Source organism: Necator americanus, chromosome I, assembly GCF_031761385.1.
Source record: "Necator americanus strain Aroian chromosome I, whole genome shotgun sequence".
NCBI lineage: Eukaryota > Metazoa > Nematoda > Chromadorea > Rhabditida > Ancylostomatidae > Necator > Necator americanus.
The window spans coordinates 34,841,689-34,868,469 of NC_087371.1; the positions used below are offsets into that span (position 1 = coordinate 34,841,689).

The 26,781-nt window shown below is 38.2% G+C and overlaps 6 protein-coding genes across 7 annotated transcripts; 4 read left to right on the top strand and 2 right to left on the bottom strand.

Annotated features, from left to right (window-relative positions):
- Positions 1–4,259: 4,259 nt before the first annotated feature.
- On the top strand, positions 4,260–4,781 carry RB195_007816 (uncharacterized protein; the record flags this gene model as incomplete). The annotated part of the gene is made up of 3 exons (XM_013439125.2): positions 4,260–4,469; positions 4,528–4,667; positions 4,733–4,781. 3 exons carry the CDS (start codon positions 4,260–4,262, stop codon positions 4,779–4,781), a joined length of 399 nt encoding a protein of 132 aa, XP_013294579.1.
- A 693-nt stretch (positions 4,782–5,474) lies between these two features.
- RB195_007817 (uncharacterized protein) lies at positions 5,475–9,077 on the top strand (the record flags this gene model as incomplete). Its single annotated transcript, XM_064181659.1, has 3 exons — positions 5,475–5,596; positions 8,514–8,606; positions 9,041–9,077. The coding sequence occupies 3 exons, from the start codon at positions 5,475–5,477 to the stop codon at positions 9,075–9,077; spliced, it is 252 nt and encodes an 83-aa protein (XP_064038434.1).
- A 2,412-nt stretch (positions 9,078–11,489) lies between these two features.
- On the top strand, positions 11,490–13,393 carry RB195_007818 (uncharacterized protein; the record flags this gene model as incomplete). Of its 2 annotated transcripts, none has more annotated exons than XM_064181660.1 (4): positions 11,490–11,603; positions 11,664–11,838; positions 13,035–13,136; positions 13,254–13,393. In XM_064181660.1, the coding sequence occupies 4 exons, from the start codon at positions 11,490–11,492 to the stop codon at positions 13,391–13,393; spliced, it is 531 nt and encodes a 176-aa protein (XP_064038435.1). The 2 variants fall into 2 exon arrangements, with proteins under 2 accessions (XP_064038435.1, XP_064038436.1); XM_064181661.1 differs by having other exon boundaries at positions 11,550–11,603.
- A 2,472-nt stretch (positions 13,394–15,865) lies between these two features.
- On the top strand, positions 15,866–19,232 carry RB195_007819 (uncharacterized protein; the record flags this gene model as incomplete). Its single annotated transcript, XM_064181662.1, has 6 exons — positions 15,866–15,968; positions 16,167–16,264; positions 16,532–16,681; positions 18,669–18,781; positions 18,867–18,999; positions 19,056–19,232. The coding sequence occupies 6 exons, from the start codon at positions 15,866–15,868 to the stop codon at positions 19,230–19,232; spliced, it is 774 nt and encodes a 257-aa protein (XP_064038437.1).
- Positions 19,233–19,502: 270 nt separating this feature from the next.
- On the bottom strand, positions 19,503–21,950 carry RB195_007820 (uncharacterized protein; the record flags this gene model as incomplete). The annotated part of the gene is made up of 9 exons (XM_064181663.1): positions 19,503–19,616; positions 19,675–19,762; positions 19,821–19,948; positions 20,050–20,195; positions 20,841–20,956; positions 21,111–21,231; positions 21,296–21,485; positions 21,568–21,732; positions 21,816–21,950. 9 exons carry the CDS (start codon positions 21,948–21,950, stop codon positions 19,503–19,505), a joined length of 1,203 nt encoding a protein of 400 aa, XP_064038438.1.
- Positions 21,951–22,396: 446 nt separating this feature from the next.
- RB195_007821 (uncharacterized protein) lies at positions 22,397–23,843 on the bottom strand (the record flags this gene model as incomplete). The annotated part of the gene is made up of 2 exons (XM_064181665.1): positions 22,397–22,552; positions 23,763–23,843. 2 exons carry the CDS (start codon positions 23,841–23,843, stop codon positions 22,397–22,399), a joined length of 237 nt encoding a protein of 78 aa, XP_064038439.1.
- Positions 23,844–26,781: the final 2,938 nt, after the last annotated feature.

The following is a 26,781-nucleotide window of genomic DNA, read 5'->3' on the forward strand; positions in this document are numbered from 1 at the left end:
GCTTAATTATAAATAAAAACTTTTCAAGAGTTCACGATGTAAATTTTGTTCAAGCTTTAATTTTTATTTAAAATTTATTCGTTTTTTGAAGATAATTTACTTTTAAAAATGGTAACCCATGCCCTCCTCCTCATCCTGATTCACTTAGAGACCATACGATGTTCAATGAACGAAATACGGTTTGTGCTCTTTTTTTAGCGTGTTTTTCTCAATCTTCCAGACATTTACCGATTATTTTCACTAATTCGTTAATTGTGTAAAGTTTTTCACTTTGGTCGGATACAATATTCCGGTTCCCCATAATTCTCATTTTATGTTAGTTGTAAATAAATAGTTAATCGAATCAGGGAATTTTTTCCTACAAACCAGAGAGAAACCAATAAACAAATAATCGATGTTAAGATCTATTTGTATTTGTAAAATTAGTTAAACTCCAAACTATAGCAACGGTAGGTTGTGAGATCAGATATGGAATCGAGAACTCAATACGCTCCGTGGATTTGCAGAATCCTGATGATGTGACAGTTTGCGAATATGGGGAAATTACTCAATATTTGAATTTATTTAATTGATCTATTAATTATTATTTAATTTATTATTTGTATTAATTGGAAATGAATGCGTTTCAGAAGTTTTTTTTGAACAAATGATCTAGTGCAAATTGTATTGGATTATTATTGAATTTTTTCTTTTTGGTGCATCATTTGCGTTCAAAAAATTCCATGTAAAAGAGAAAGAACGATTTTCATGTATTTCTCTTTTTTTCATTTTTTAAAATTCTTTTCCAAGATTCTTAGGGCGTATATTGTGAATAAATAAATAAATAAATAAATAAATAAATATTGATGATGATGGTATTGTGCTAACAACAGTATGTCCTCAAATTTCACCCTTCCCAACCCCCGTTTCAGCTTTTTTTGGATCTATGAGTTCGCAAAAAAAAAGAAACATATTATTTTAATATCAGAAAACAATTTGTGGGCAGCTTCCACAGGACGGTTTCCAAAAAAGTGCTTCGTATCAAAATTCAGTGTCAAAAAACTCTATGTAGAAAAAAAAAGAAAGATTTTCATGCGCAATAAATAGTATTCTTAGAGCACATACGGATCTCAAAGACAAAATAGCAACGAAAAAAAAACTCAAGCAGTAAACCAGAAGTTTTCGCTAGATGACTGGTGAGGCTACATATTTTTACTTGGAAATTTCTACAACAATTTTTTAAAGCAATTTATTGTAGTTCATGCCGAAAAAAAACCGTACTATAGCATGATGTTCGCTGAATTGAACGATCCATGATCACACACACGTTCACCTCCATTATGTGAGTCCAAAAGAAAAATGTCGTCCTCCTCAGCGACGAACCGGTCCTCATCTATCTATCTATACATCCCTCTGCCGACATTTCTTCGAGTTTAATTTTGAGTGCGGCTGCTTTGAGTGCTGTGTTTTCGAATTTTCTGGAAATTCCACATCAATACCTCTTTCAATAGACGCAAATCGTTTTTTCTCACTATATAAACAGTATTTCCGCCAGCACCTGCTTCGAACGCATAGCGAACCATTCGAAAATTCTGACGTTATGTTCGATTTTGCTCGAATTTGCTCCATCAACGAATTTCTCTCTTATTTTTTTGATTTTTTATTCCATTACAATAATAATTCAATATTCCTTTCTTTTTATTCTTTTAATAATGCTATAATTCACAAAATTATTTTGTTCGAATAAATAATTTCCGCTTATTTTTTTCTTTACAATTTCATATTTGAATTTCATAACAACCTGTAAATCGTGGTGTTATAAACTTTAAATATTTTTTTGTTTTTTTTTCCCTCACTTTGTAGACAAATAAGCACTAAAAATGGATAATTATAAAATAATATACTATTTAAACATAAAAACATTATACATATAATTTCATTGATCCATTCAATTGTTGTAAGACAGGGGCGTCCCAATTTTTGTTCTTCATTTTCCCCTAAAAATCCCTAATTTCACCTATGATTTTTGACTATTTGAGAGAGAACTTTTCATTTTTTCTTCTCTCAATTTTTCTCCTGAATTATCTGATGACTATATCTTATGAGATCGCACAAAGATAAACATCAAAACGATTACTCGAACAAAATTCGTGTTTTGCTCCCACGTTAATCCCTAAAAACCGTTCCCAAAAACACGCAGTGATTCTAATCTCCTTTGGAATATGAAAAATTATGATGGCTGCTAAGATTTCCCTGGTTTTTTTGGAGGGCCAGTACTAGTTTTACTTTTTTTCCAAGCGAAACTCGCCCAGTTTTTGCACCACGTTGGCGTTGTGATCGAAGCAGAATAAACTAACTCATGCGGCTCATATTTGCACTTTTTCTTTCCTTTTTCTTTTTTCCTTTGTTCCTAAGCAAACATATTGCTTACGAACACAGTAATGAGAAGAGATTTGACAGTTTCTAAGAAATTACTTTCATGGTTCACTCGATGAAAACGAGAAATATTTAGTTTAAGGTGTAAAAACATCTTTTTTGTCTTTTTCTTTTTCTAACTAAATGTTTTTCTACTTCTGACAAAAAAAAAATTTCTAATTTTTTCCTTGCTGGTCAGAATTTTATCTCATTTTTTTTTAAATTTCTAAATCGAATAAGATTTTCTACATTTCATAAAACATCAATAATTCTACTTGTCGATCATTTTCAAATTATTTTTTTTCAACTATTTTTGTTTTACTATTATTTATTAATTATTTTACGTTCCCTTTCTCTTTCTCTCCCTCTTTCTTTCTCCCTTTGTTTGACGTCTTTAGTGAAGGCAGCATAAAAAAATCGGAAAGGGAAATGGATATAGACAAAAACTTTCTTTCAAAAGCTAAATAAATTCTCCAGATAATTCAGACTAATCGAGTGGTCGGATGACTAAATTTTCTCACTGAGTCAGCAAAAATCTTATATACATAAATAATGGAAAGAACTGTAGAAAAAAAGCGCTACAAAAAGGAAATGTCAACAAAAATAATATTAGAATACAAACGAACCTATCTCCTCTCCTTTGCAGCTCACCGGTTGCGCTTTGGTTCTTTCCTTGCACAGCGGTCGTGGAAATCTTCCCTGCCGCAGTGCCTGATTCCAGTCTGCGACCCTTCACGCTTCTGAAAATTAACGAAAATTTTAAATATTCCTTGTAAAACTTCTGTACATATGAGATGAATTTTTATGCACAGACCTTCACACTTTTCTTCTACTGCTTTTTAGATATAGATTATTTATTATATTTTACATATACATTATATATAAAATTGTCATAGATTTATTATAGATAAGATATTATAGATAGATTTATTATAGATATTATAGATTATATTTCAACATTATTATTTGTACTACCATTATTATTTATTATACATTATATTTTACTATCATCACTGTTAATACCAACTTTATTATTATTAATACCATTACTATTATTACTACTATTATAAACACTAACTTTATAATTATTAACACTACTTTTTATCCTTTTTTATTACTACTATAACCATTACTCTTATTTCCACTAGTATCACTGTTCGGTACCTATGCCACCCACAAGCAGAGATTAGACTGCCACAATCTCCGCACGCAGCGAAAAGGTCCTTTAAAAACTACTTAAAACGGGAAAATGAAAGTAAATAGAATATGAGTTGTTGATTTATTTATTTATTTACTTATTTATTTGTTCCTTGGAATTGTTAATTAATTAATCAATTAATTAATTTCTTGGTTATCCATGTGTATATGGATGGAGCGGAAAAGAAACAAAAATATAAATATACCCCATAAAAAGAATAGTAGCGGTTAATTATTCAATACAATTAAATTTTCACATTATTTCTATACTATTTATATAATTTTTTGTACTATTTTTTAAATCCATTCTCATATTTTTATTATTTATATATATTTATTTATATTATTAGTTATATTTTTTATTAGTTACTTTTTATTTTTTAGTATTTTTAGTTAGTTATTTTTTTAGTTAGTATTATTTACATTAGTTATTTTTTTTAATATTTTTATTACATTTAAATTTAATTTCAGTGTCAATTTCTTCAATTTCATTGTAAAAAACCTTTTAAAAAAACGGAGACATTCGCGCTCAACACTTTCTTGGGTCCCGTTCTTTAACTGAGTTATACCTAGATCCATATATTTGTAAGACTTTGAATATTTTCGCCTTCATAGTCCTCGAAAGGAATAATATGTAGAACAGCAGAAAGTACAGTAATTATTTCAGTATGGGTCCCCCTCAGGTTCTCTATCGGACCCTATGCAAAATCGGTGACAAGGTTGTGTACCCGTTATTGCCGGGATTCGCAAAAGCATCATGGAATCATCCGGCAGGGCCAAAAACTGTGTTCTTTTGGGCTCCCACTATCAAATGGGGACTTGTCATTGCCGGATTCGCCGATCTTGCTCGACCCGCGAATAAACTTTCCGCTTCACAGGTTTGTTCCCCGGGAATCGACACCGACTCAGCGCCGGAGCTATTTCAATTTATTTCAGAACACAGCCCTCATGTTCACCGGAGCGATATGGGCACGATATAGTTTTGTAATTATACCTGTAAACTATTATTTAGCTAGTGTGAATATATTTTTATTCATCACTGGATTTGTGCAACTCTGTCGGATAGCACAATATAGGTATAGAAATTCGGAATTTCTTCGTATACAACATTTTAGTGAATCGTTTTTTTTTCCTATTTCAGACGTAATGAAGAGAGAAGGAGGAGCGTCAATGATGAAGCTGAATCCTGATGAGCTGATTAGAAGTAGATCCAGTAATTTATATAATATTGCATGAATCAGTGTGATAAAGCTTTAATTATTCGTTTAAAAAAAGGCTGTATTAGTTAGAATATTAGAATATCGTTAATATTTTGCTTTTAATATTCTGTCTCGAAGTCTGACATAGTCCTCCGAGGAACCGAGGAACGATGCAAATCGATAATGTCTATTATTTGGGACAGAAGTAGTTTTTCTCCTTGTTTTAGCTTGCAGATGTTTTTTTTTTCAACACCAACCGAAAAACGCAATAAATTTGTCATATTCTCTGAATCCATCTATATTTCATTCCCCTTTCTTCACTGTAAAATCTCCAGAATTACAGGAAAAGGCGAAAAAAGTTATTTTTGACCTAAGGAGGACCTTCCAGAAATGACGATGACATTCTGGAGAAGTGAACAAGCAATCACAAATGGTTCCTCGAATTAATTTATCTTAACTTTAACTTTCTTGAATTCAACTTAGCATGAATTTTAACTTTGACTTAACCCAACTTGAATCAACTTCTTTGAATTGATTCATGATTTAATCATGAGATCAAATCATGAATTATTTTGGGGAATTTTTGATGAAATCTGAGGTGGTGCGGATTTCAGGTGGAGTATCCGTATACGGGGTCGAAGATTATGGAGACTGGGGCGGTTCCGCTCATCGCTCCCTGCCTCAATGCAAAACACCCGCCTCCAGAATGCTGCTTTGTACTGCGCCACCTATTGCAACGCTCCACCCCTTGCGCCGCCTCCGCCCTGCGATTCGTCGAAAATCAATTCGGACTGCCCCGATAGGCAGTAAGGGACGTTACGCGTGCAAGGGTGGCGCGCTGCAATGGAAGGCATCGCACAAAACAGCATTCAGGGGCCGGCTGCTTGCGGGAGAGATGAGCGGAACCACCCAGGTCTCCATAATCTACGACCCCGTATACGGATACTCCACCTGAAATCGGTACCACCCCAGATTTGAGATGTGCTACCTTTAAGGAATCGCTCAGTTTTAGTATGTTTTTTCGGTATTTCGAACCTGATGAAGCTGTCTCGCTCATTATTTGCTCATTAAAAAGATATAATAAAAACTATAACTATAAATAACGAAGAGTGAGTGTAGTGTAGCGGCTAGAGGTTCCGTTTCCTGCACAATCCATCGATGTTCGAATTCACCCTAGTGCTCACCAAGCCTTTCATCCCTCCGGGGTCGATAAATTGGTGCCATACTTGTCTGGGAGGATAAAAGCACTGATTTGACCCGTCGGCTAGCCCCCGCAAGTTATTGCAGAGGCCAGTTACACGTTCGTAAACCTCAAACGATTCTGAATTGAAGTGAACGCGGTGGTGGATCCCAGGCGGATTGCTGAACGCCGGACACTTTATCCTTTATCCTTCAGAAAGATAACTAAAAAAAAATACTGAATTTAGTATCACATTGTGTTCGTCCGCATGCACAATCACTAGCTGCAAGCGTTTATCGTTTCCCAGCGTACCAAGGAATGGTTGTTTTGGATATGTGGATCACCAGCGACGATATAGAAGATTTGATTCATAGACTTTCTTCCCGTTCGAACAAGAACTTATTTTGTTTTTGTCAATAAGGCTCTGGGCTCTGGTAACAAGCATTATGAAGCGATTAGTATCGGTAATTTTCATTCCTTAATCGAACCTTCACTGCTCCGGGCGGTAACGATCCTTGGCCTCGTGAATCCAAGATCGGCGTAGGTCGCATAAACAGCATTTTACACGTATCCGTAGCACCCTTCTATCGTATAAGTATTGAGTCGTGCCGGTAGAAATTAGCTTTTATTCTACTTAAAGGCATCACCCCACGAATCTGAGGTGGCGCAGATTTCAGGTGGAGTATTCGTATACGGGATGGGAGACTACGGAGAGGGGGGTGATTCCGTCCATTTCTTGCTAATTGCCGTAAAAAACGGCTCGGAAGATGCGGCACCGCACAACACTGGCGCGCTCCAATCGAACCTCTTGTACAAAATGGTGCGCCAAAACAAAACCGTTTTTTTTTTTGTTTTTTTTTTTGGGAAAAAAGAAAAAGGAGAAATAAAATTTTTTTCTTTTCCCCTATTCTTATACCCAAAAAAAAATTATTAAATTTAAATTTCTTTGTTTTTGGGGTTTTATTTTTTTAACGTTTAAAGATATTTTTTATTTAAAAAATTAAAAAAAAATTAAAAAAATATAATAAAAAATTAAAATTTAATTTTTTATATATTTTACAATTCCCCTTTTTTTTTTTTTTTTTTTTTTATTTTTTTTCTTTTTTTGTTTTTTTTTGTAAAAAAAAAAAATATTTTTTTTTTTTTTTTTTAAATTAAAATTAAAATGAAATTAATTTTTTTCTTTTTTAAAAAAAAAAAAAATAAAAAAGAAAAAAAAAAAAAAAAAAATTTTTGTGGTTTTTTTGTTTTATAATTATTAGTAAGAATAATAGTAACATTATATTTTTATTTTTTTTTTTTTGTTATTATAAACCACCCCCCCGGGGGGGGGGGGGGGATCCGAAAAATAGTGGGGGGTAGTATTATTTTTTCTCAAAAAAAATGGGGGGGGTTTTTTTTTTAATTTAGGATTTAAAAAAAAACCAAAAAAAACTCACCTTTTTTTTTTTTATTTATTTTATATATAAAGAATATTTTTTTTTAATTTAAACGACTTCAGAATTTTAATTAACAAGTGACTTGAAATTTTCAAAAATAACCGTCTAAATCTTCATATCTCATGGGTCATTCACAATTTCAGAATGTTTCGCAAGAAACTGTACCGATTTTTATACGGAAAAGGAGATCGATTTGTCTACCCTCTCTCCCGGATCTTTTAAAGCTCGTTTTCTTCTTGAGCTCAGTCATTACAAGGGCAATCCCCATAGGGAATTACCGATCTTAATGGACAATTATCAGGTTGGAATTTCACCAATACTTAGTTGGATTAATTTATATAAAATCCATTGGACCGTGAGTCTCCCATCCTGTCATACGAAACTTCTCCAATCCCTATTGAATTACTCCACCTGAAATCCTACCACCCCAGATTCGTGGGGTGATGCCTTTAAGTCAGTGGCCGTCACCACTGGGGCTGCTTGACTGCGACGCGTCGGCTTAGCCTACCCCTTCACCGCAATTTACTTCTCCCTCCCTTTCACTTCCTTCGTTCCTCTTCGGTCCATTTATCTCCTAAACCATAACATGTTTTCATAGTTCCCAAATTTCTTAAATGCGTCAACATGGTCATTCCATTCTATTCTTGATGCTGGATCTTCTATTGTTTATTTGTATTCATCCTTGCCTCTCTTTTTGGTGCGTCATTGAGCGTAATAAATAAACAAATAAATAAATGAACATGGTCTGGTTTCTGGTGCAATATAGTGCAAGCAGTTGCGATCGAAGCGACGCGGTCTCAAACCGCTCGCAGGTGACCGCAAGCGCGTGTCAATGAATGGCAGGCAGTGTTTGGCTTCTATCCGAGGATCGGCGGAGTTGAGGGAGAGGGTCCCATTGCGCAAGCGATGAAGCACAATGAGAAAGCACCGTAATGACCGCGAAATTTCGACCAGTGATCGATCTGTGCTTTTTTTTCTCCTGGATTTCGTCTAGTTATAATTCATTAAGAGTTTTGTTGTTGTTTGACATCGGCGGTAAACGTAGTCTTCTTGCTTTCAGAATACATCGCTCTGTGTATCAGGAGCTGTATGGACTCGTTACAGTTTAGTCACACCTATTAACTACAATCTAGCAAGCCTAAACTTTTTCATTTTTTCTTCAAGTCTTGTACAACTAAGTCGCATTGCCTATAATAGGTAAGTTCACACAGACACAGTCCTCATATTCTCTCTGTAAAATCCTCTCTTTCATTCGTCGGCGTACTTTACACAGCTGAAATGCAGTTCTCGTACCATTTATAGTCGGGTCAAGACGACATGAAGCATGGTGCAGTTGCGTACACGCTCGAAACGGCACGGTAGAGGCAGCAGTAGGGAGTGGGACCACATTGCAAACTGCAGCGATGGGTGATCCCAACAATGGTTCCAGTACGCTCGCAACCGCCACGCTCCACCGGACCGCCTCGAGAGAAGTCACGTACGCAATTGCACCGTGCTTCAATTTGTTACGATCCTACTATAAACGACTGTGTTGTAGTTGAAATGCAACGCAACGGCTGAAAACATTGCCAATGAATGGATATCTTTGACTTGGTGATCCATGACAGTTAATGAAACCATCCTAGTTCCAGGTATATGAACTCTAACAAAAAGAAAACGAAGCTTTGAACAAAATCACAATTCCATTCTATTCCATCAGTAGTTAAACGTACTCTTTTAGAATTAAAATAAAATTTTACGATTGGTGACTTTCTCTTAACAGTAACAGAAGTATCGAATGTGATATATCTTCAATGCTTAAATTCATGATGAACTCCACCTTCCCCTAAAGGGATCCCAACAATCCTGAGGTATGGTATTTTTAAGGTGATCCTGGGGCTGTATACTGGTGCCATGGTAGGTCATGATTATAAACGATGAATGCTTCGCTTTTTGATCAATATTGACTCCTAATCGATAGCAGTAATCATCACGATTGTCTTCGCAGAATCCCTTCTCAAAGATGTAAACACCAATGACGCCTTACCAAGTTACGGCAGCCTAACCTAATTTTCCTTAGATTTTTATTAAGGTTTGCAAATGGAAAAAATCTCAGATATCATGTATCGAATAGGGGAGAGTTAAACCTGCACGAAAGATTCTCCTAAACTCAGAAATTCCAGAAAATACGCCACAAAATGAATACGCAGAGATGAACACAAGGTGAAGGTGAAGTACGACTTTACGCCTTATGAACGTCCTAGAAAGTTCCCGAAAAGTAAACAACTCGTTTAAGTTGAGAATTGAGCAACAATCATAAAAAATAGACCTTAATTACTAACTGAAATACTCACAAAATCGTCCTTCCTCGACCTTATAGAAGATTGTGAAGAAGTTGAACTCCATCAAACTAAAATGTTTGTCTTGACAACAGAACAAAAGATTATGCCAATGAAAACGGGTTTCATTGGTATTCCGGATGAATCCTACGTAAATCCAATCACGCGAAAAAGAATAAAGAACCATCTAGAACAAAAAGTACCCGAAATCAGCGCGATCGTGCTATCGGTCGGCGGTCAAAGAGATGGGGTAGGTCACAGGTGTGCAACCAGCGCCACATAAAAATGCAGCGACAAGTCGTTTGAACACCTTTGGTGGTGACTTTCGACTGTGAGGTTTTGCATGAATTCCAGTTCTTAATAGTTCTCAATAACATTTTCTTAATAGTTCTCAATAACAAAAATGTCGTTGGAGGGAGGCACTCAGTGGCGCTCTTATTTCTCGAAGCTCTAACTTACTTTCTTCTCTTAGTAACTTAAGTTTACATGTCATAGATCCTCTAAGACTAATGCTTAGGCCTTAGGGCACCGATTGCTTTGATCATTTAGTTCGAGAAATAAGAGTGCTACTGAATTCCCACCCCGTCCCCCAACGACACTCTTTACCCCGTTTCTGCTGATGGATTTTCTTCAACCTCAAAATGCGCTAATGTAAAACTGAATTTAGCTAGAGGTCTGAAAATTCATTCCTCCAGCTAAAGGAGGAATGAATTTCCAGACGTTCGTAGAACGTACATGTCTGTTTATACAAAGTGTTTACTTAAAAACTTACTTAGATCATGCATCGGGTTAGATTTCTTTCATCCTGCTACATGTAACTTAGATACTACGAGCTACTTGTTTTTGAATGTAAACAAGTACCTGGTAGTACCTAAGTTACATCTTACAACGACATGAAATCGCGTAAGTGGCTGCGCTCGGAGCGTGGCGATTAGGATCTACTAGGGATAGAATATACGGTTAGAATCTTTGCTGACACCATTCCTCGCTGTAGTTCACGATGATTCCACCTCAGTTCCAAGCGCTCTCTCCACCGCGCCGCTTCGAGCGCAGCCACTTACGCAACTGTAGCATGCTCCATGTTGTTTTGACCACACGATGGATCGTAGAGTTAGTGGACGGCACAGCGGCACAGGGATGACGATTCCTCTTCGATCTTCATTAACGGGGTCACCCCACGAATCTGGGGTGGTACGGGTTTCAGGTGGGCTATGCCTATACGGGGTCGTAGATTGTGGAGAAGAGGGTGACTCCGTTCATCTCTTCCTGTACTTCCTGTACCAGTGTAAACGGAAGACCCCGGAACGCTGTCTCTTACAAGGTCCTCTATTGCAGCGCACCAACCTTGCCCCCCGCCCCCTGCAATTCGTGGAAAACCAAATGCGTTTAGACTGATACAGGGACAGATGAACGGAATCACCCTCTTCCCCACAATCTACGATCCCGTACAGGCACTACCCGCCTGAAACCCGTACCATCCTAGATTCCTGGGAGTGATGCCTTTAATCAGTAATGAAACGATCTGACCCTGCAACTAGCTTGAAATATACCGGAACCCTCAGTGACCCGTAAATCACGGTCATTTTCAGGTAGTACGAATGTGTTCGGATCGGACTGCCGACCATTAACGTGTCCCGTTGTGCAAACGCACTCATCACACTCTCACTACAATGAGAACGAGTGGTCCCACAAAGAACGAGGATACCGTAGCAGGTGTGGAGCGAAGAGTCGTATTCGTCGATATTTCTAGCAACCGCACGAAATGGCAGCGATACAGAGCGTGATGGACATTACGGATCTCATTGATAAGCGGCATATTGGGATGTTCATCGGCAAGAAGGGCAGAAATCTCAAGAAGATTGAAAAGGACACGAAGGTGAGGTGAACTCTGTCTTACACCTTTTTTATATTTTTTTCATGATTTGCGGGAATTTAGGTCATTATGCAGATCGAAAAGGATGAAAAGGAGGGAGTGAGAGTACGGCTGACCGGCCTTCCATTGGCTGTGGAGGCCGCACGAATAGAAATTCATGAACTACTTCTTCAAATACTACGTCGATCGTTTTGTCATTCCACAAAGATTCCTAACCAGCTGGTTGGGCCTCTAATTGGTAGCTGCTTCGTTTACTGCGTTTTTTATTTTTCTCATTTTCAAGTGAGTAATAGTTATTGCACATGTTCGACTCTCCCTGAATCTTGGCATGTTGAATACGTAGCTTTTTATTGATTTGCTTGAGTTGTAGCCAAGATTGGTATTGATCGTTTATTAACAGCTAACGTTTCCGCATTTTCGCCTTCGTCAAAGCCTGGAAAAAAAAGAATAATAGTTGTAAGTCGAAGTACCATCATACTTTACATGAATACGAGCTGTCTTTGAAAAATATGGGTGAAAGACAGTTTAAAACAATCTGAAGGTTGCTACAGTAGTGTAAGAGACTGCGATTCGAAGCGGGACTCTTCCTTAACTCTGCGCCTGGATCCCAACAAGCTGAATGGTCGTGCCTAGATTGCAACTGCGAGCTCAACCTCCCCACTTCGAGAGGAGCAGCTTACGCAACTGCACTGGCCGTCAGCCCGATTTGACCCGACCATGGATATCGTATCACTTTGTGTGTAGACGCTTTCCTCATATTACTCCACAAATGAAGTTTTTTCTTCTTCTTTAACAAGACTGTAACTTCATTACTGCCTATAAACTTTTCATACTTCATAGTGATAGGCATGTAAAAATCTCACTTAAAATATGTCACAATTGAACAATTTCAACCATATTCTGCTTCTTATATAGATGAAAGTGTTTGGTAAGAGGTTCCACTGTGACTGAAGGATACAGCGATGGTTCGAATCCGCCCTGGTGCTCACCAAGCCTTTCATCCCTCCGGGGTCGCTAAATTGGTACCAGACTTGTCTGGGAGGATAAAAACACTGACTTAACACATCGGCTAGCCACCGCAAATCATTGTATGGGCCAGCTACACGTTCGTAAACCTCAAACGATTCTGAATTGAAGTGAACGTGGGGGCGCATCCCAAGCGGATTGATTAAGGTCTGCCACTCTATCCTTTGTATGGAAATCAGAAGGCAACCAGTCACTATACCATTCGAGAGGACAGTTACAATTCGGTAAAAAAAAAGTTCCGTACATACCGTTCTCTTTTTCCCGTAGTAGACGAGACTATTGTTAACACTTTCCTGTTCGGAGGCATACCATGGAATCAAAGGCGTCAGTTTACTTCATACTTAAGGACATTAAAGAAAGGGGACTATTAGTGAAGTTGCCTCATTTTCACTATGCTCTTTGTTTCAGGGAAAAATGGGAAGAATATAGAGGCGATTAGGAATATCAGTGGCGTTAAGATTGATATTGGATGCAACGGAGACGATGGCTTCACACAGCTGCACATCTATGGTCAGTAACTGGCTATCGAAGTAGTCTTAATTTGTCTTAATTTAATTTGCACAGTTCAATATTTCTCTTTCAAAGCTATCAAATTCTACTGATGCATCTGTTTTCCACTTTTTTTAGGTGACTATTGGAACATAGTCCTTGCAGTAAACATGATGAAGGAACGCTTTGACAATTTCAAATCAAATCTTTCCGTGTATGAGCGCCCCGATCGGAAGGAATTTTTCGAGCAGTTGAGAGATTCATTGGATGATTCTTGATTCGTTATTAATACCACCAAATAAAAGAAATTTCCCATACATCGATGTTATTTTCTCTTGATTTCGATGTACTGATTGATGGGGTAATTATGCTTTTTTATTATATTATTATTTGTTTTTATTTTATATTCACTTTTTTTCTATTTTCATTTTATAGCATAGATACACTGTGCTAGCATGAAGTAGTTCCAAGAGGGTTTATTCACTAGTAACACTTATACCTACTTCGCCTACTATCGTATCATCCCACAGTTCAGCTTCGTTTCGTATGTATACTTCAGAACAATGTCACCGTTGCTTACCATATTTCCCCTTACACCCCCTCTCATAGATGGTGGTTGATCTTTACTTGACAAACGTTTTGAGTTTTCAAATTTATCTCCTTCTAACGATGGAGATGTTGTGGAGATACGAAATGCTGATCATGCTAAAAAAAAAAGTAGATAAATGGCGAGGAAATACTAGTTCTATTTCATTTCTATCGCTAGACGAAAACTAGAGAAGAAACATGAGACCTTCTCTCAAAAACATCAGTAGCAGAAAAAAGTTCTGAACAAGTTTGCGACAGAGAAACTTCGAAACGTTCATCTATATTGGCGGCCACGACTGGGCTGTCTTCTGTTCCTTCTTCAATCTACAACGTCTTTGAAAACTCAAAACTTCTGCCAAGTAAAGACCGACCAACATCTATAGGTGTAAAGGGAAATATAGCGAAATATAAGCAAAGAGGGCATTGTTTTCGAGTATACATACAAGACAGAAGAAATTTTGAACTTTTGTAGTAGATTGGTAATAATGCTTGACTCGATCGCGTTACTTCAATGTACAAAGCAGTCTGCAGTTGCAAGAGTAACGTTGTGAGTCAGGATAGTGACAGTCTGGGAAGACGCAATTTCATTGATCGATCTTATCATGCTTTAGCCGTTGTGGAAAGAATTCTTACCATCAGGGCTTTGGTGTACGATAAGGTGTGCGTTATGTATGGTCGGGTTAAAACGACATGAAGCACGGTGCAGTTGCGTAAGCGGTTGCGCTCGAAGCGGTGCGGTGGAGCGCAGCGATTAGGGTCGAGTGAGGACCCCTGCTGCCACCGATCTTTGCTGCAATTCTCGATGGTCCCATCTCGATTCAACCGCTGTCTGCACCGCGCCGCAGCCGCTTACGCAAGTGCACTGTACTTTATGTCGTTTTGACCCTGCTGCACACACATTAAACTCTGGCACTGAATATTTCTGTGCGGTTTGAGCAATTCTACAATCTGTTTCGAAAATACACAGTCGAGTCAAAACGATTTGAAGTCTGGGGCAACTTCGCAAACGACTCGAAGCGAGATCGTCGTTAGCCAAAACAGCTTCTTCGCTTCTAGCGAAGAAATGCTCATCCTTCGTAGATCCGAAAGCACAAACACAGGAAGAAATTAACAACGCATAGAATGTATTCACTGACATGTGTATTACAAATGCTAATGCTGTTACAAAGGCAACAGTTGACATTAATATTTTGGTCACTGATCCGCTCTCAAATTTTGTTTGAGTCTAATACCAGAAATAAGCTCACATTCAGAAGAAGAACATGTTACAGTACCGTGTCACATCTTTCATTCAGAACTTATTTTAAAAATAATGACTTAGCCTTGAAATTCCGCATTAAATTGTGCAAAATTCAATGAATCAAATCAACTCAGTTCGTTTATTTAGAAAAACCGCTAATGTCTGTACATTTAAGTTGCCTGTTCACAGTTATTGTTGTGATAGAGTGATTTTCATCAGGATTCAGCCAAGGTTGGGTGTTACGTTCTCAAAACGTTCTCTCGTTCCACTAAAACACACTAGGGTAAAATGCAGTCAGGGACGGGGACACACGGTAGCGCACTTCATTCTGGAAGTTAAGAACTAAATCAGTCTGTTGCCTAAGACCTAAGCATTAGCCTTAGTGGATTTATGACACGTAAGCTAGAGTCACTAAGAAAGAAAGGAATCAGAGCCTCCAGAAGTAAGAGCGACTGAGTACCCCCAATGTGATATATTTAGCAGGGAAAGCAGCCAACAAAACACAATTCTTCCCAGAGAGATTGCGAATCCTGTTATTTAGGTGATGGACAACAAAACATCGAAGTTCCTACAGTTTGATGACAGAACTCCTATACATCGACGTCCAGGTCGCTCTGCAATAGCGCGTACTTACTGTATGCAAATTGAGTGCACGCGATAATGCACATTGTCTAACACACTTTCTGCATACAACTGTCTATTAATGGTTTTCTTCCATTCTTCTTTTCTTTATCCTATCCTGTCTCATTACCAGCTCTCGATACAACAAGGATTCCACTAAAACTAAATGCAAACTAAGTGTTCACTAGATATGTTGTGGTTCCTTCGTTTCAGATTTGTTTCTGCATATATTTCTTATTCCTTGTGCGCGCGCTCTGGATCATCCAGAAGGAAGAAGTAAGAATGAATATGGTTCAGGGTGATGTTGCCTGTTGTGGTACGTCCTTTCGCTCGGGGACTACAACGAACAGTTGCATCGTTTTCCACAAGTGTGCCGGCAAATGAAGCTGAGAAGAAAAAGAAACGTAAGTGCTTTTTTTGCTAGTACCGGGATAATAGTAAATTGCATCATAGCTTCCTCTTCTTTGCTTGATTCCCATTGATTACCTTACTCTAACCCTAAGAACTTGATGGCTTTTTTTCATAAAACCTTATCTAGATTCCTTATTGGTATGCTACCTGAAATTACATACACTTTACCATTCTTTTCTAATCTTTTCCAGCCACTGTTCTAAAATTGGATGAGGAGAAACGAAAACGTCTGGCTAACTTCGGTCGATATGCAGCTGAATGCCTCCCAAAGTTCATCCAGCAAGTGCAGGCAAGAGTTATTTTATTTCGCTCATTTTTCATCCACTTATTCTTTGGTCAAATTACGAAACTTTACGTAAATAGATAGGAGCAAGGTCTTACGTCCATGCGCCCTCTGGTTCTTTAGGTTATTCATCCATTTTTTTTTCCTTTGCGAAAAACTGTACTTCGTTTCTTTCTTAGTTCATTTTTTGTTTTCATTTCTTTTTTCATTTTTTTTTGTTTGCATCTTCGATGTTTACAGATAGAAGAAGTATTTCAATTTCTGTTTCTTTAGTTTGCTGCTGGTGATGAATTGGAATTGCTCATCCATCCATCTGGTGTTATCCCCGTTCTTACATTCCTCAAAGGAAATCACTCTGCCCAGTTCACGAATCTGACCTTTGTTTGTGGTGTCGATGTACCAACGAGGAAAAACCGTTTTGAAGTGAGTGTGTTGCATTTTATTTTTGCTCTACTCTCCTAGTAGTTGTTCTTTATTGCTGAAGATCATTAGGTTTAAAAAGGTGACCCATCTACAGATCTGGAACCCTAATATTTGTAGAGAGAATTTGTAGTATTTCGTTACATTTCCCAACTTCGTGAGATTGCATTTCTTCGTTCGCAACATCGTAACATTACGTTTCTTTGAGATTTCCTTAGCTTTTTTTAAATGAATACTGGATGTACTTCTCATTTGTTCTTGGTCTTATCAAAACTGTAAGCGTTATCTCTTTAAGTCTCATCGTATTCCAGCGAGATGGTTTTTATGAGTTGTTGCTTTTTAAAATAACATCCTTTTTGACCGTTAATGACATTTCTGTGTTGCTCTATTGTGTTCTGTAAATTTTTCCGTTCGGGTACGACAACATAGGTGAGTCCATAGTATTCTGATAGGATTTATTTCAGTAGTCACTTAATGTTAATTAATTTAAGGTTTAAAATAAGTCCTCTCCTCGCGTGAGAACTTGTTTTCGTTAATTGATGAACTCTCTTGTAAAACGCAATCCTTTCCATTTTTTGAAGGAAAACTTTCGTCTTTAGAAAAGCCAACGTTAATTTTGAAGACTGGAATAAGTGTAGTGATGTTTGCATATATTGCGCTGTTGAAAGAGTAGATAGCCTAGCATTTAGTGCTATTTAAAAGCTAACTCTAGGACTTTTACACTGTACCATTAACTCAAGAACAAGGATGACGTTGTCACCTTGTGATAATGTATTGATAAGACAATTAGAAGTGAATTTCAGAAGCAAAAATTAGGGTGTGTCCAGTGCTTTGCATGGAACTGACACATGATTTTTGCTGAAGTGTAACTTTAGTGATAAAACTAAGTGAAATTCTGATATATGTAATTCTCAGAGTGCTGATATCTTGGAAATAAAAGAATGACGCTACGGACGAATGTTCTATTTGTGATGGATACCTTTATTGCTCCAAACACAAACTTCAGGGAATTTCATCCAAACTGCAAACATTTCAGAACTTTCAGAATATTGCAAAGTAGAAGTTTCAAATTTGAAAAGGTGTTCCAACATCTATATCGTCACCACCATTATAGAAAAGTCTGAAATGATTAAGAAATATGGTTTAGTATTCACTTGAAATCTGGATTTTTCAAATTACCGATATGTGTGAAATTTTTATTTTTTAAAAAGGGGGGGGGGGGGGGGGGGGGGGTTGTAGCTCCAAAAGGAAAGGACTACCTTTTCTTCCCCCCCCCCCCCCCCCCCCACCACCCCCGTCACAGTCCCCCCACCCCCCCCCGGCCGTACACCAACCACCGCCACCGACGGCAACCCAAAAAAGCCCGCACCCACCCCGCCCCCACCCGCTGCCCGCACCCCGTTACCCCCCCCCCCCGCCCCCGGCCCGCCCCCCCCCCACGACCCCCCCACCCCACCCGCCCCGCCCCCCCCACACCCCGATAAAGCCCCCGTAAAACCACACAAAACGGACCCACCCCCACCCCCAACCCCACCGAAACCCCCACAACCCCGCCCCTTCACGCAAGTAGGACGGATTCTCCTCCTTTTTTTTTAAATTTCCCCCCCTTTTTTTAAAAAAAAAAAAAAAAAGGGGGGGGGGCGTTTTTTTGGTTTTTTTTACAAGGGTTGGGAGGGGGGGGGTGGGGACTGGTTTCCCCGCAAATTAAGGGGAAAAAAGGGGAGACCCCGGCCCCGTTTTTTTTATTTTTTCTCGAAGTCCTTAAAAGAAAAATTTGTGTTCTTCGTGTCCCACGGGAAAGGAGGAACCACTGGGCTAAAAAGGCCCCGCACCAGACGGAGAGGATTTTTTTTTTTTTAGAATTAGCGATCTTTTAGAGTTTACCAATAATTTCTTTTAGTAGCATTTATGTCGTTAGTACTACGCCAATGTTTGCATAACTTCATCTCAAACGATGAGTACATTGTTCTCTAGATTCCCATTGATTCAGGTTGTCTACTCTCTTTTCTCTCCGCGATTTATGGCTCGGTGTCGCGTGCGCACTTACACCGACGAAGTCGCACCCATTGAATCCATTACCAGCGTATTCAAAGGAGCCGATTGGTAATTTTTTTCTGAGCAGCACCGAATCCGTTATTGCCTTCTACAATGCATTCATTAAATCGCAGTCTAGAATCTTAAACGATAGGTACGAACGAGAAGTGTATGATATGTATGGTGTATGGTTCAACAATCACCCTGACCTCCGCCGAATCCTAACTGACTATGGATTTGAAGGCCATCCATTCCGTAAGGATTTCCCGCTCACTGGATATAACGAGGTTTGCGTTGTGGATTGACTTCAACCAGCATTCTCTTAGAAAGAAACATCGTTTAGGTACGATACGATCCTGAACTGAAGCGTATCGTCTATGAACCGACAGAACTAGCACAGGAGTTCCGGAAATTTGATCTAGAAACCCCGTGGGAGACGTTCCCTGCCTTCCGTAACACATCGATAACGAGCGGATACGAGAAGATCCATCTAGATAAGGAACCAGAAGCTAAGAAGTAGTTTAGATTTATATAGTAGTGATACTTTAGATAAAGTTTCTGTCGTGAAGGACTGAACATTTTAAGTTGCGAATAAAACGAATCTTCCTAAGACAAACATATATCTTTATCTAAATATAAACAGGAATAAAACATTCACAACACTGACCGTAGTGAGGTTATTCATCACATTTTGAGAAATCTCGGAAATAACACAAATTTGGAAAGAGTAATGCTAAGATCTTGTCCTGAGACTAATAGCACCACAAAAAGATCATTTGTAAGATTGATCTCATTTTGAATGTGTTAGATCAAAAGGTTCATCGAGTAATGGTGCCGGTTCTCTGTAAGCATCAGAATGTAAATTCCGTCCACTCATTTCCAGCATAGCTCGTGCTTCTGGGTCCTGAAAAGAACTAGTTAGTAATTCAAACTCAAATGGAATCCAGCATTCAAAAAATAACCTTATCGATTACTGATTTTTCACTTCTTATGCATTCTTCCTCGAAGGGGATCTTAGGTTTCTCTCCAACGCGCCATACCTCCACATTCCTAAAGTAATTCTATATATTTTACCAAAAAGTAAAATTATCACCCAATAGTGGCATACTTTATTTCGAAGTGGTCTGATCCGGAGAGGTGGCACTTTTCGAATGAACTGATGTTTGCGAGCGTAGTGCCCTTTCCATAATCTTCGTGAATGAAGAATGGCCATACGTCCTCATAACCGCCGATACCCTATAGTACAGCACATTAGTGAGTGCATAGTGCAGACCTTGTTTTTCCGTTTCATTGATTTGCTTCCGACGAGATTTACACATTTTATTAACTATACTTACCAGACCATTCGGTAAACTAGCTTGTTGACAGTTGAGGTATGCATAGTTTTCGGATCGACCTGTTGCAGCATACACCCGGATTTCTGGATGAATTTCAAACAGGAGACAGGTTGCATCTCCTCGATACGTAGGACCCAAATGGAACCCTAGAACATCAACTATTGAGTAACACGTACGAAAAGTTGAGAAATACTGCTTACACTGCACTACGCGCTGTAACCATAACGACACCTGCGTGACACTTGCTAACTTAACGTGTTTCCATCCTTACACAATGCAATGGACCCCACTACGAGGTATAAATGAACTGATTCGAATCCCACGGATAGAAGAAAACTATAGAAACTTGAAAAGCTATTGATGATAGGTACTAATGCGCGAATCTTGTAGTCCATAACTCCCTTTTTGCCAGAATGACCAGCTCACTATCTCGGGGGTATCATGACACGCAGGGAGCAATTCACAATGACTAAGCGCCTCAAAATACATCGAATTGAGATATGTGCTGACAAAGTTAATACTTAGTAACCATATATGCTTATATAAGTACGCCAATATGCGGATGAGCGGATAAATGACTTGAAGACTTAAAAAAGTAGGATTCAATTGAAACAATTTATGTGTTTCAATTGAAATTGTGTTATCAAACTGTGCAGTCCTGATCCCCCTACAAACTACCGAATTCGAGAAAATACTCGAACCTTCTTTATTTCTAAATCTGTTCAATACCGTTATAGCTTAAGAGCGAGAAGATTCCTGACATTGAAGAACGTTAGTAAGTGAAAGTTCACCTGCGGAAGCAAAGCAACCGAACGTCCTATTGTTCGTTGACGTCACAATGACCACACACGGTCCCTCTCCATTCACGCGTTTTAACATTTGTGAAAAACTGGATCCATGTAGAATGCTTGAAAGGGAAGTATTTTACAACTTATGAGTGACTTGTCACTTAGCCTGAGTTCATATATACTCAGTAATGTTAGGAAATTGATTGATTAATTGATTTAGTTGCCTGAGAAACGTTCTTCACACGATATAAGTTGATGAAAGTCTCGTTTTACCTGGAAAACAGAAGTGTCCAGTTTTTTCTGCGTTCAGCTGGTAGATGCATGTTAACAACAACAGCTCCGCTGTGCGTGAACAAAGATGAAGTGCAAGAGAGCAGCGGATGCAGTGACGGACCTGTAGTTAATTTACTCATCTTATAAAGGTACGTTGTGCCAGTCAAAACACCATAACACCTAACCTTCCTCAAAAACAAGAGGAGAGAACACGTGTAGGATTAGTTGCGAAGCGATGCAATTCCCCACCAACCACCTTTCAAAACGTCCGTCATCAGAAGGAGCATCAAGCATTAAATGATCAAGCATCGCGGCAGAATCGTCTGCGCTAAGCTGATGACGGTGAGCATAGATAGATACAACTTTAGCCAGGGCCTGAATCACGATCATAATTTTTCTGAGCAATGAAGAGCAGAGTAATTGGATCAAAATAGAACTTATATCCTATGTAACTGACATGAGCGATGGTTCCAAATATTTTAAGCAGAGCAGTTGATTGATCAGAGGCATCACCAAGTAGACTGTCAGCTAGCATCAGCACGCTGGAAAATGAGCACTGCTGACCATGACCGATTGCTTCGAAGATGGCAGAGGTTTCGGGACGCAGTTTGCTATAAGCTGCCTGGAATAATCACTTCGGTATATGAAGTCGCCACCTAGTAACAGCACAAAGTAATAACAAGTCAGTAATTTTTAGATACATACATCGAATTGAGATTTATCGATTGAAGTGCTGCCATTTGAGAATTTCTTAAGCTCCTGCTCAAATCTTTTCACTTGTTCGTTGTTGAGATGAGAAACTTCTGCTTTCTTCGACGATTTCGATGCTTCAGCTCCCATATGAAAATTCATGCGATCTTACACTTATACAGAGAAATGTAAATAGATATTGTTATGGAAATAAATTTTCGACAAATGCAGACATGAATTCTCCGTTCTATAAAAGTCATCATTCTAATATTATGACTAATATACAATGCCAACAGTAATTCGACAACTCCAGCCTCTATTTCACTTAATATAATAAAGTACTTGGTCGCAGAATCCCTCTGGATAATATTAACTTCACACATTGGATAAATATGTTTATTTGAGAAAATATAAATGCATAGGTGGCAACAAAAATTACAAACACGTACATTAGGCTGGCTCAGAAAATTGAGGATAAACTGACAATGCTCCGACAAAAAATTAGTGTTTATTTAAAACAGATGTGCATTGCACAAAAGAATTTCAGACTGCTCGATAAATTAATGTGATATACACACCGCCATAAATTGAACAGTTCATGGCTGTTGCTGTTCTATTTGATTCTGAGCCATCACATCAGAGATGTTCTTCTCTAGATCGTCGATACGTTTAGTCATATCATCAATACGACGAATAATCTGATCGGACATGTGCTGGAATCGATCCTGTGTTTGCTGGAGAACACCTTGAATCTGAAAAGATAGCACATTACTAGTAATACTTAAACCAATTCAATAATTAATACTTCTCTCGCAGAGAAAAAAAAACCATCGGGAGACCTACGGTCGGAAAAAACTGGAGACCGTCGAAGACAATGAGGACACAACTATTGATAAGAACCTCGAACAAATTGCAAATGCGTAACGGGAAAACGGGATTGTATCAACTTCCCCCAAATTTTACAACTTGTGACAATCTTGATAGAGAAAATCTCAGGAAAGTATTAGAAATGGAATATGAGTTTCTTGCCCTTTTTCAATGTCGAAAAGATGGAAATCTTCTAGCGAACTCTTTTTAAACCCGAAAAACTCCATCTCATATGCCACTACCACATCGATAAGACTGTCGACCTTTCAGCTATGTTTTTATCCCATCATCATCGTTTAAGTATTAATAGTGCTTTTCCAAAAATCCTGTTCACATCAGTATAGTAGGTTATCGTAACACTAGTCTAGCTGTGAAATACTCTAAACTAAACAACAAATTATTTATGGTTAAAAGAGCTCATGTACAACACTTGTCTGCCTTTGTGGTTTTTGCAGCTTTTGTCCCTATCTCTTTTTTTTTCGATTTGCAAGTAGTTACATACCATCATTCTTTTTCACAAAGCCATTTTTTCCTATAAAAATCTCTCCCGTCAATCAGTTTTTATGCTATCTCGCAGGGAAATCAATAGGATTATGGTTGACATCACATGCACTTCTAACAATAAAATATATCGACTGAACATGAATATCGCACGGAAAATTTTAATGTTCAAAAGTGCATGCATAACACGTATAGCAACATCGCTTTGCGAACTACGGATACTGTGACCGACAAAAAATTAAGTTATGTGGTAAAAATCTTTCGAATCCTTCTACACCTCCATACTTCTTAGGTATCGCTTTTTTGGGAAGAGTTTTGATGAGAGCGGTAGGCTTTCTTTTTTGTAAATTAGGAAATGTGCTGTATAGAACGGATACTTATTCTCAAAAAAAGTACACAAAGAACCAAAATCATTCCGTTCTTTACACCATAATCCTTCGAACCCTAAATCACAGATATTCTATGCACCATGTGAAAGTGCATGCTAATCAGAATAACGTACAGGATTGAAACTCAAAACTAGACAGAAACATATTCAAAACAATCATCAATATTGAACAAGTGTTGCTTTTTTTTGTTCGGAAATGAACCAACCAGCGAAGTGAGCTCGTTCAAATTAGTGACATCACCACCCAACGATTCCGATGGAAGAATATCTGTTTTCTCGGAAGCCATCTATACCTCTGTAATGGAATGCATTAATTCATCAAACCAACAAAGAAAAGTGCAAAGTAATCAACGATTTTCAATTGCGATAATAATAATATTTTCGGAACACTTCGATGTGTGAAATTATAGGCAAGAAAGAGAAGGGATCCATTACGAACAAATAAAAACAGGAATGCATCAGCGATTGGCACTCAGAAAACAGGAGGCCTCGTAATGGTGGGCGCACTGCAAGCAACCAGCAGGTAATCAGCACAAAACAACCACGCCCACCACATTTGTTTGAATACGCGCCATGCGAAAAGTTCGTTCACTGCAAAATTTGGAATATTACTTGCTCAAAGTGATCTAAAGCCAGTTGAAGCAAATTTTCGTGGTAAGCATTTCTCTAACAGCATGTAACGGCCGTACGTAGTTCATAAGGATCACGTTGAAAACGCGCCAGCCTTCCCCAGACTAAATTCAAGAATTTGGGACATCACGAACATTTTGAGCTATCAATACGCATAATATTCGCAGAATGAGTCCAACAGAATCACGCACACATTTTAAAAAAAGAGGAAAATTTCCGTGAATGCGACCTTTAAGAATAAAGAAAGGCAAAATATACTATTGGGAAATAAAATAATTCAGCAGGACTCCTGCCCTAGTTTTATAAGGACGTGTAACTCATCTTGTAGGATGCGTTTTTGAGGACGTCGGTCTCACTGATAGCTCTGAATTCTCCCGAATCTGCCCAAATCTCTCTGGTTTCTACCAGTTGGTGGTGTAAAGTTAGCAAGACGTATTACATTGTTATTTCATAATTCATAAGTTGCTCGAATCTTCAAATCTCTACCGATACGATCAAGTACAAATGCATTCCGCGCAAAGATTCTGCTCTCCAATCTAGGAAGCCGAAGTTTTGGAAAAAACAATATATGATTAAGGGTTGCAAGATTCTAATTTCAGTACAAAGATCTCAAACTCGAAAATTACTCTGAACACCACTTTTAAGTGTATTGTAGCTTATTTGTTGGATTCTTCACGAAGGAATGAAATGCCCACAAACTGGAGGCAAATAGATGAGATGAGCCATTGCGCAGAGGGGATAACATGAGCAATGAGGCTTTGCCGAGGTGCTTGATTACTAGATTGAAAATAAGAACCACAAAAAATGTTTTATCCCGTTATTAATCGGATAAGGGTTGCACAAGAAATCTTGTAGGACTACAAAGTGAACATGAAAGCGAAGTATCGCTTTCAAATAGTGAATCATACTCGCCTCTTACACCATGTATACTGCGGAATCGTTGCACTAATGAGATTCCGTTCATTGAAAAACATTTTCGTACAACAGCATCTTCGGTTACAACAGTAGTTCCACGAGCAATGTGTACTTATGTATGACAAAAGAAATCTTAGCATTTGATGGGAAGAATCAATGTCCGAAAAATGTCCAAGATGTTGCTGTTTTTCTAAAGCCAATGTATCCCCACATCTGTAACCGCTCACATTAGCTCCATTGTGCAAATGCACCAAACATCTTTCGACTCTGGTGACGTTCCACGTCTCATTTCTCAATGAATTGCCTGAGAAGAGGCAAGAATATATAATAGATAGAATAATAATAATATAGAATAAGGCAACAATGCGAAGTAATAATATATACATGTATATACATATGCAATAACTTATACAATACATTTGTATTCCACAGGAAAAATGAGAAAGTAGAAAGATGTGAAGAACAACTCTACTCTACCAGATGCGCTGCGTTGTTGGAGGCATGCACGATTTGATAAATCGCTAGCCGAAAAAGGATGCGAAAAAGAAGTTCACAAAAGAAAATTGGCGAGGTTGCACGGCGGTTGCAGAAACGACGGCACAAAACTGTTGATTGCTTGTTTTGCTTGATTTTTTTAATGGTCTATTAAGAATTTTGAATCAACTCTCCGTCTCTCAATACTTTAAGAATATCAAGGGAATATCTGAATACCAACAAACAGCGCTAATTCAGGATACTGGATTGATGTTGGACTGTATGTTGACTAAAGGATTTTTCTTGAAAAAAAAAAAACAGAATATCAAAGAATAATGGAGACAGGGGGTTTCGAGAGAAAAAAAAAAGAGCCAAAAGAAAAAGAAAACGATCCCAGCTCTCGGATTGTTAAGGGTTTTTGGTCGACTTCTGTATACTGTAAGGTATTCGATGATACCACAAAGAAGATTTCCAATTGAGATTAATTTCTTTTAAAGAAGATATGGATAGTGTTTGTTCTCTGAACGTGGGAACTACATGAAAAGTGGAGAGAGAAGTGTTGTAAACCCATACCCGCCAGGGATTAAATACCGGTTCCGAATTTAAACCAGTTTCCGCTTGCAAGGCATGCACAGCTGACACCCACACTGCAACTTCCAATCAAAACCCATGAAAATCTAAAGCAAGAGCGAGAGAGCTGAGCTTTTCTCTGGAAGAGTTATGGTGGTTCTTGCAAATACGTGTGTGTGTGTGTGTGTGGACTCTTCACAGATGCAGGGATTTCATACGAATGTTCGAAAGAAAAAGAAATGGTCAAGTGTAAAGCTTAAACGATGTACATCCGTACGTCTACAGAATCGTGCTAACACGTGTGTTTGCTCATGCTAAGATCGTTTAAGTATCGATTGAAGGCGATGTCACTCATGCGTCAATCTCCTAACGATCCATTTACCGTATATATTCGGTCATCCATGACAAAGAATGCATAGCTATTCCACTAACAATGGAGGAGTATTTCTCATCACTTTAGGTGATTTTCAGTGGTAAAAAAAATTCACAAACAGGCAAACGGAAAGATGGAAAAGTTACATTTCTCTATTTTTTGGTGAAAAATGAAGGAAAGTGTACTTTGAACTCGGAAAAGTTTTATTAGTCGTGATTTTTTTTTTCAAAAAAAAAGAAGATAGTTCAGAACCGTGCTATTTA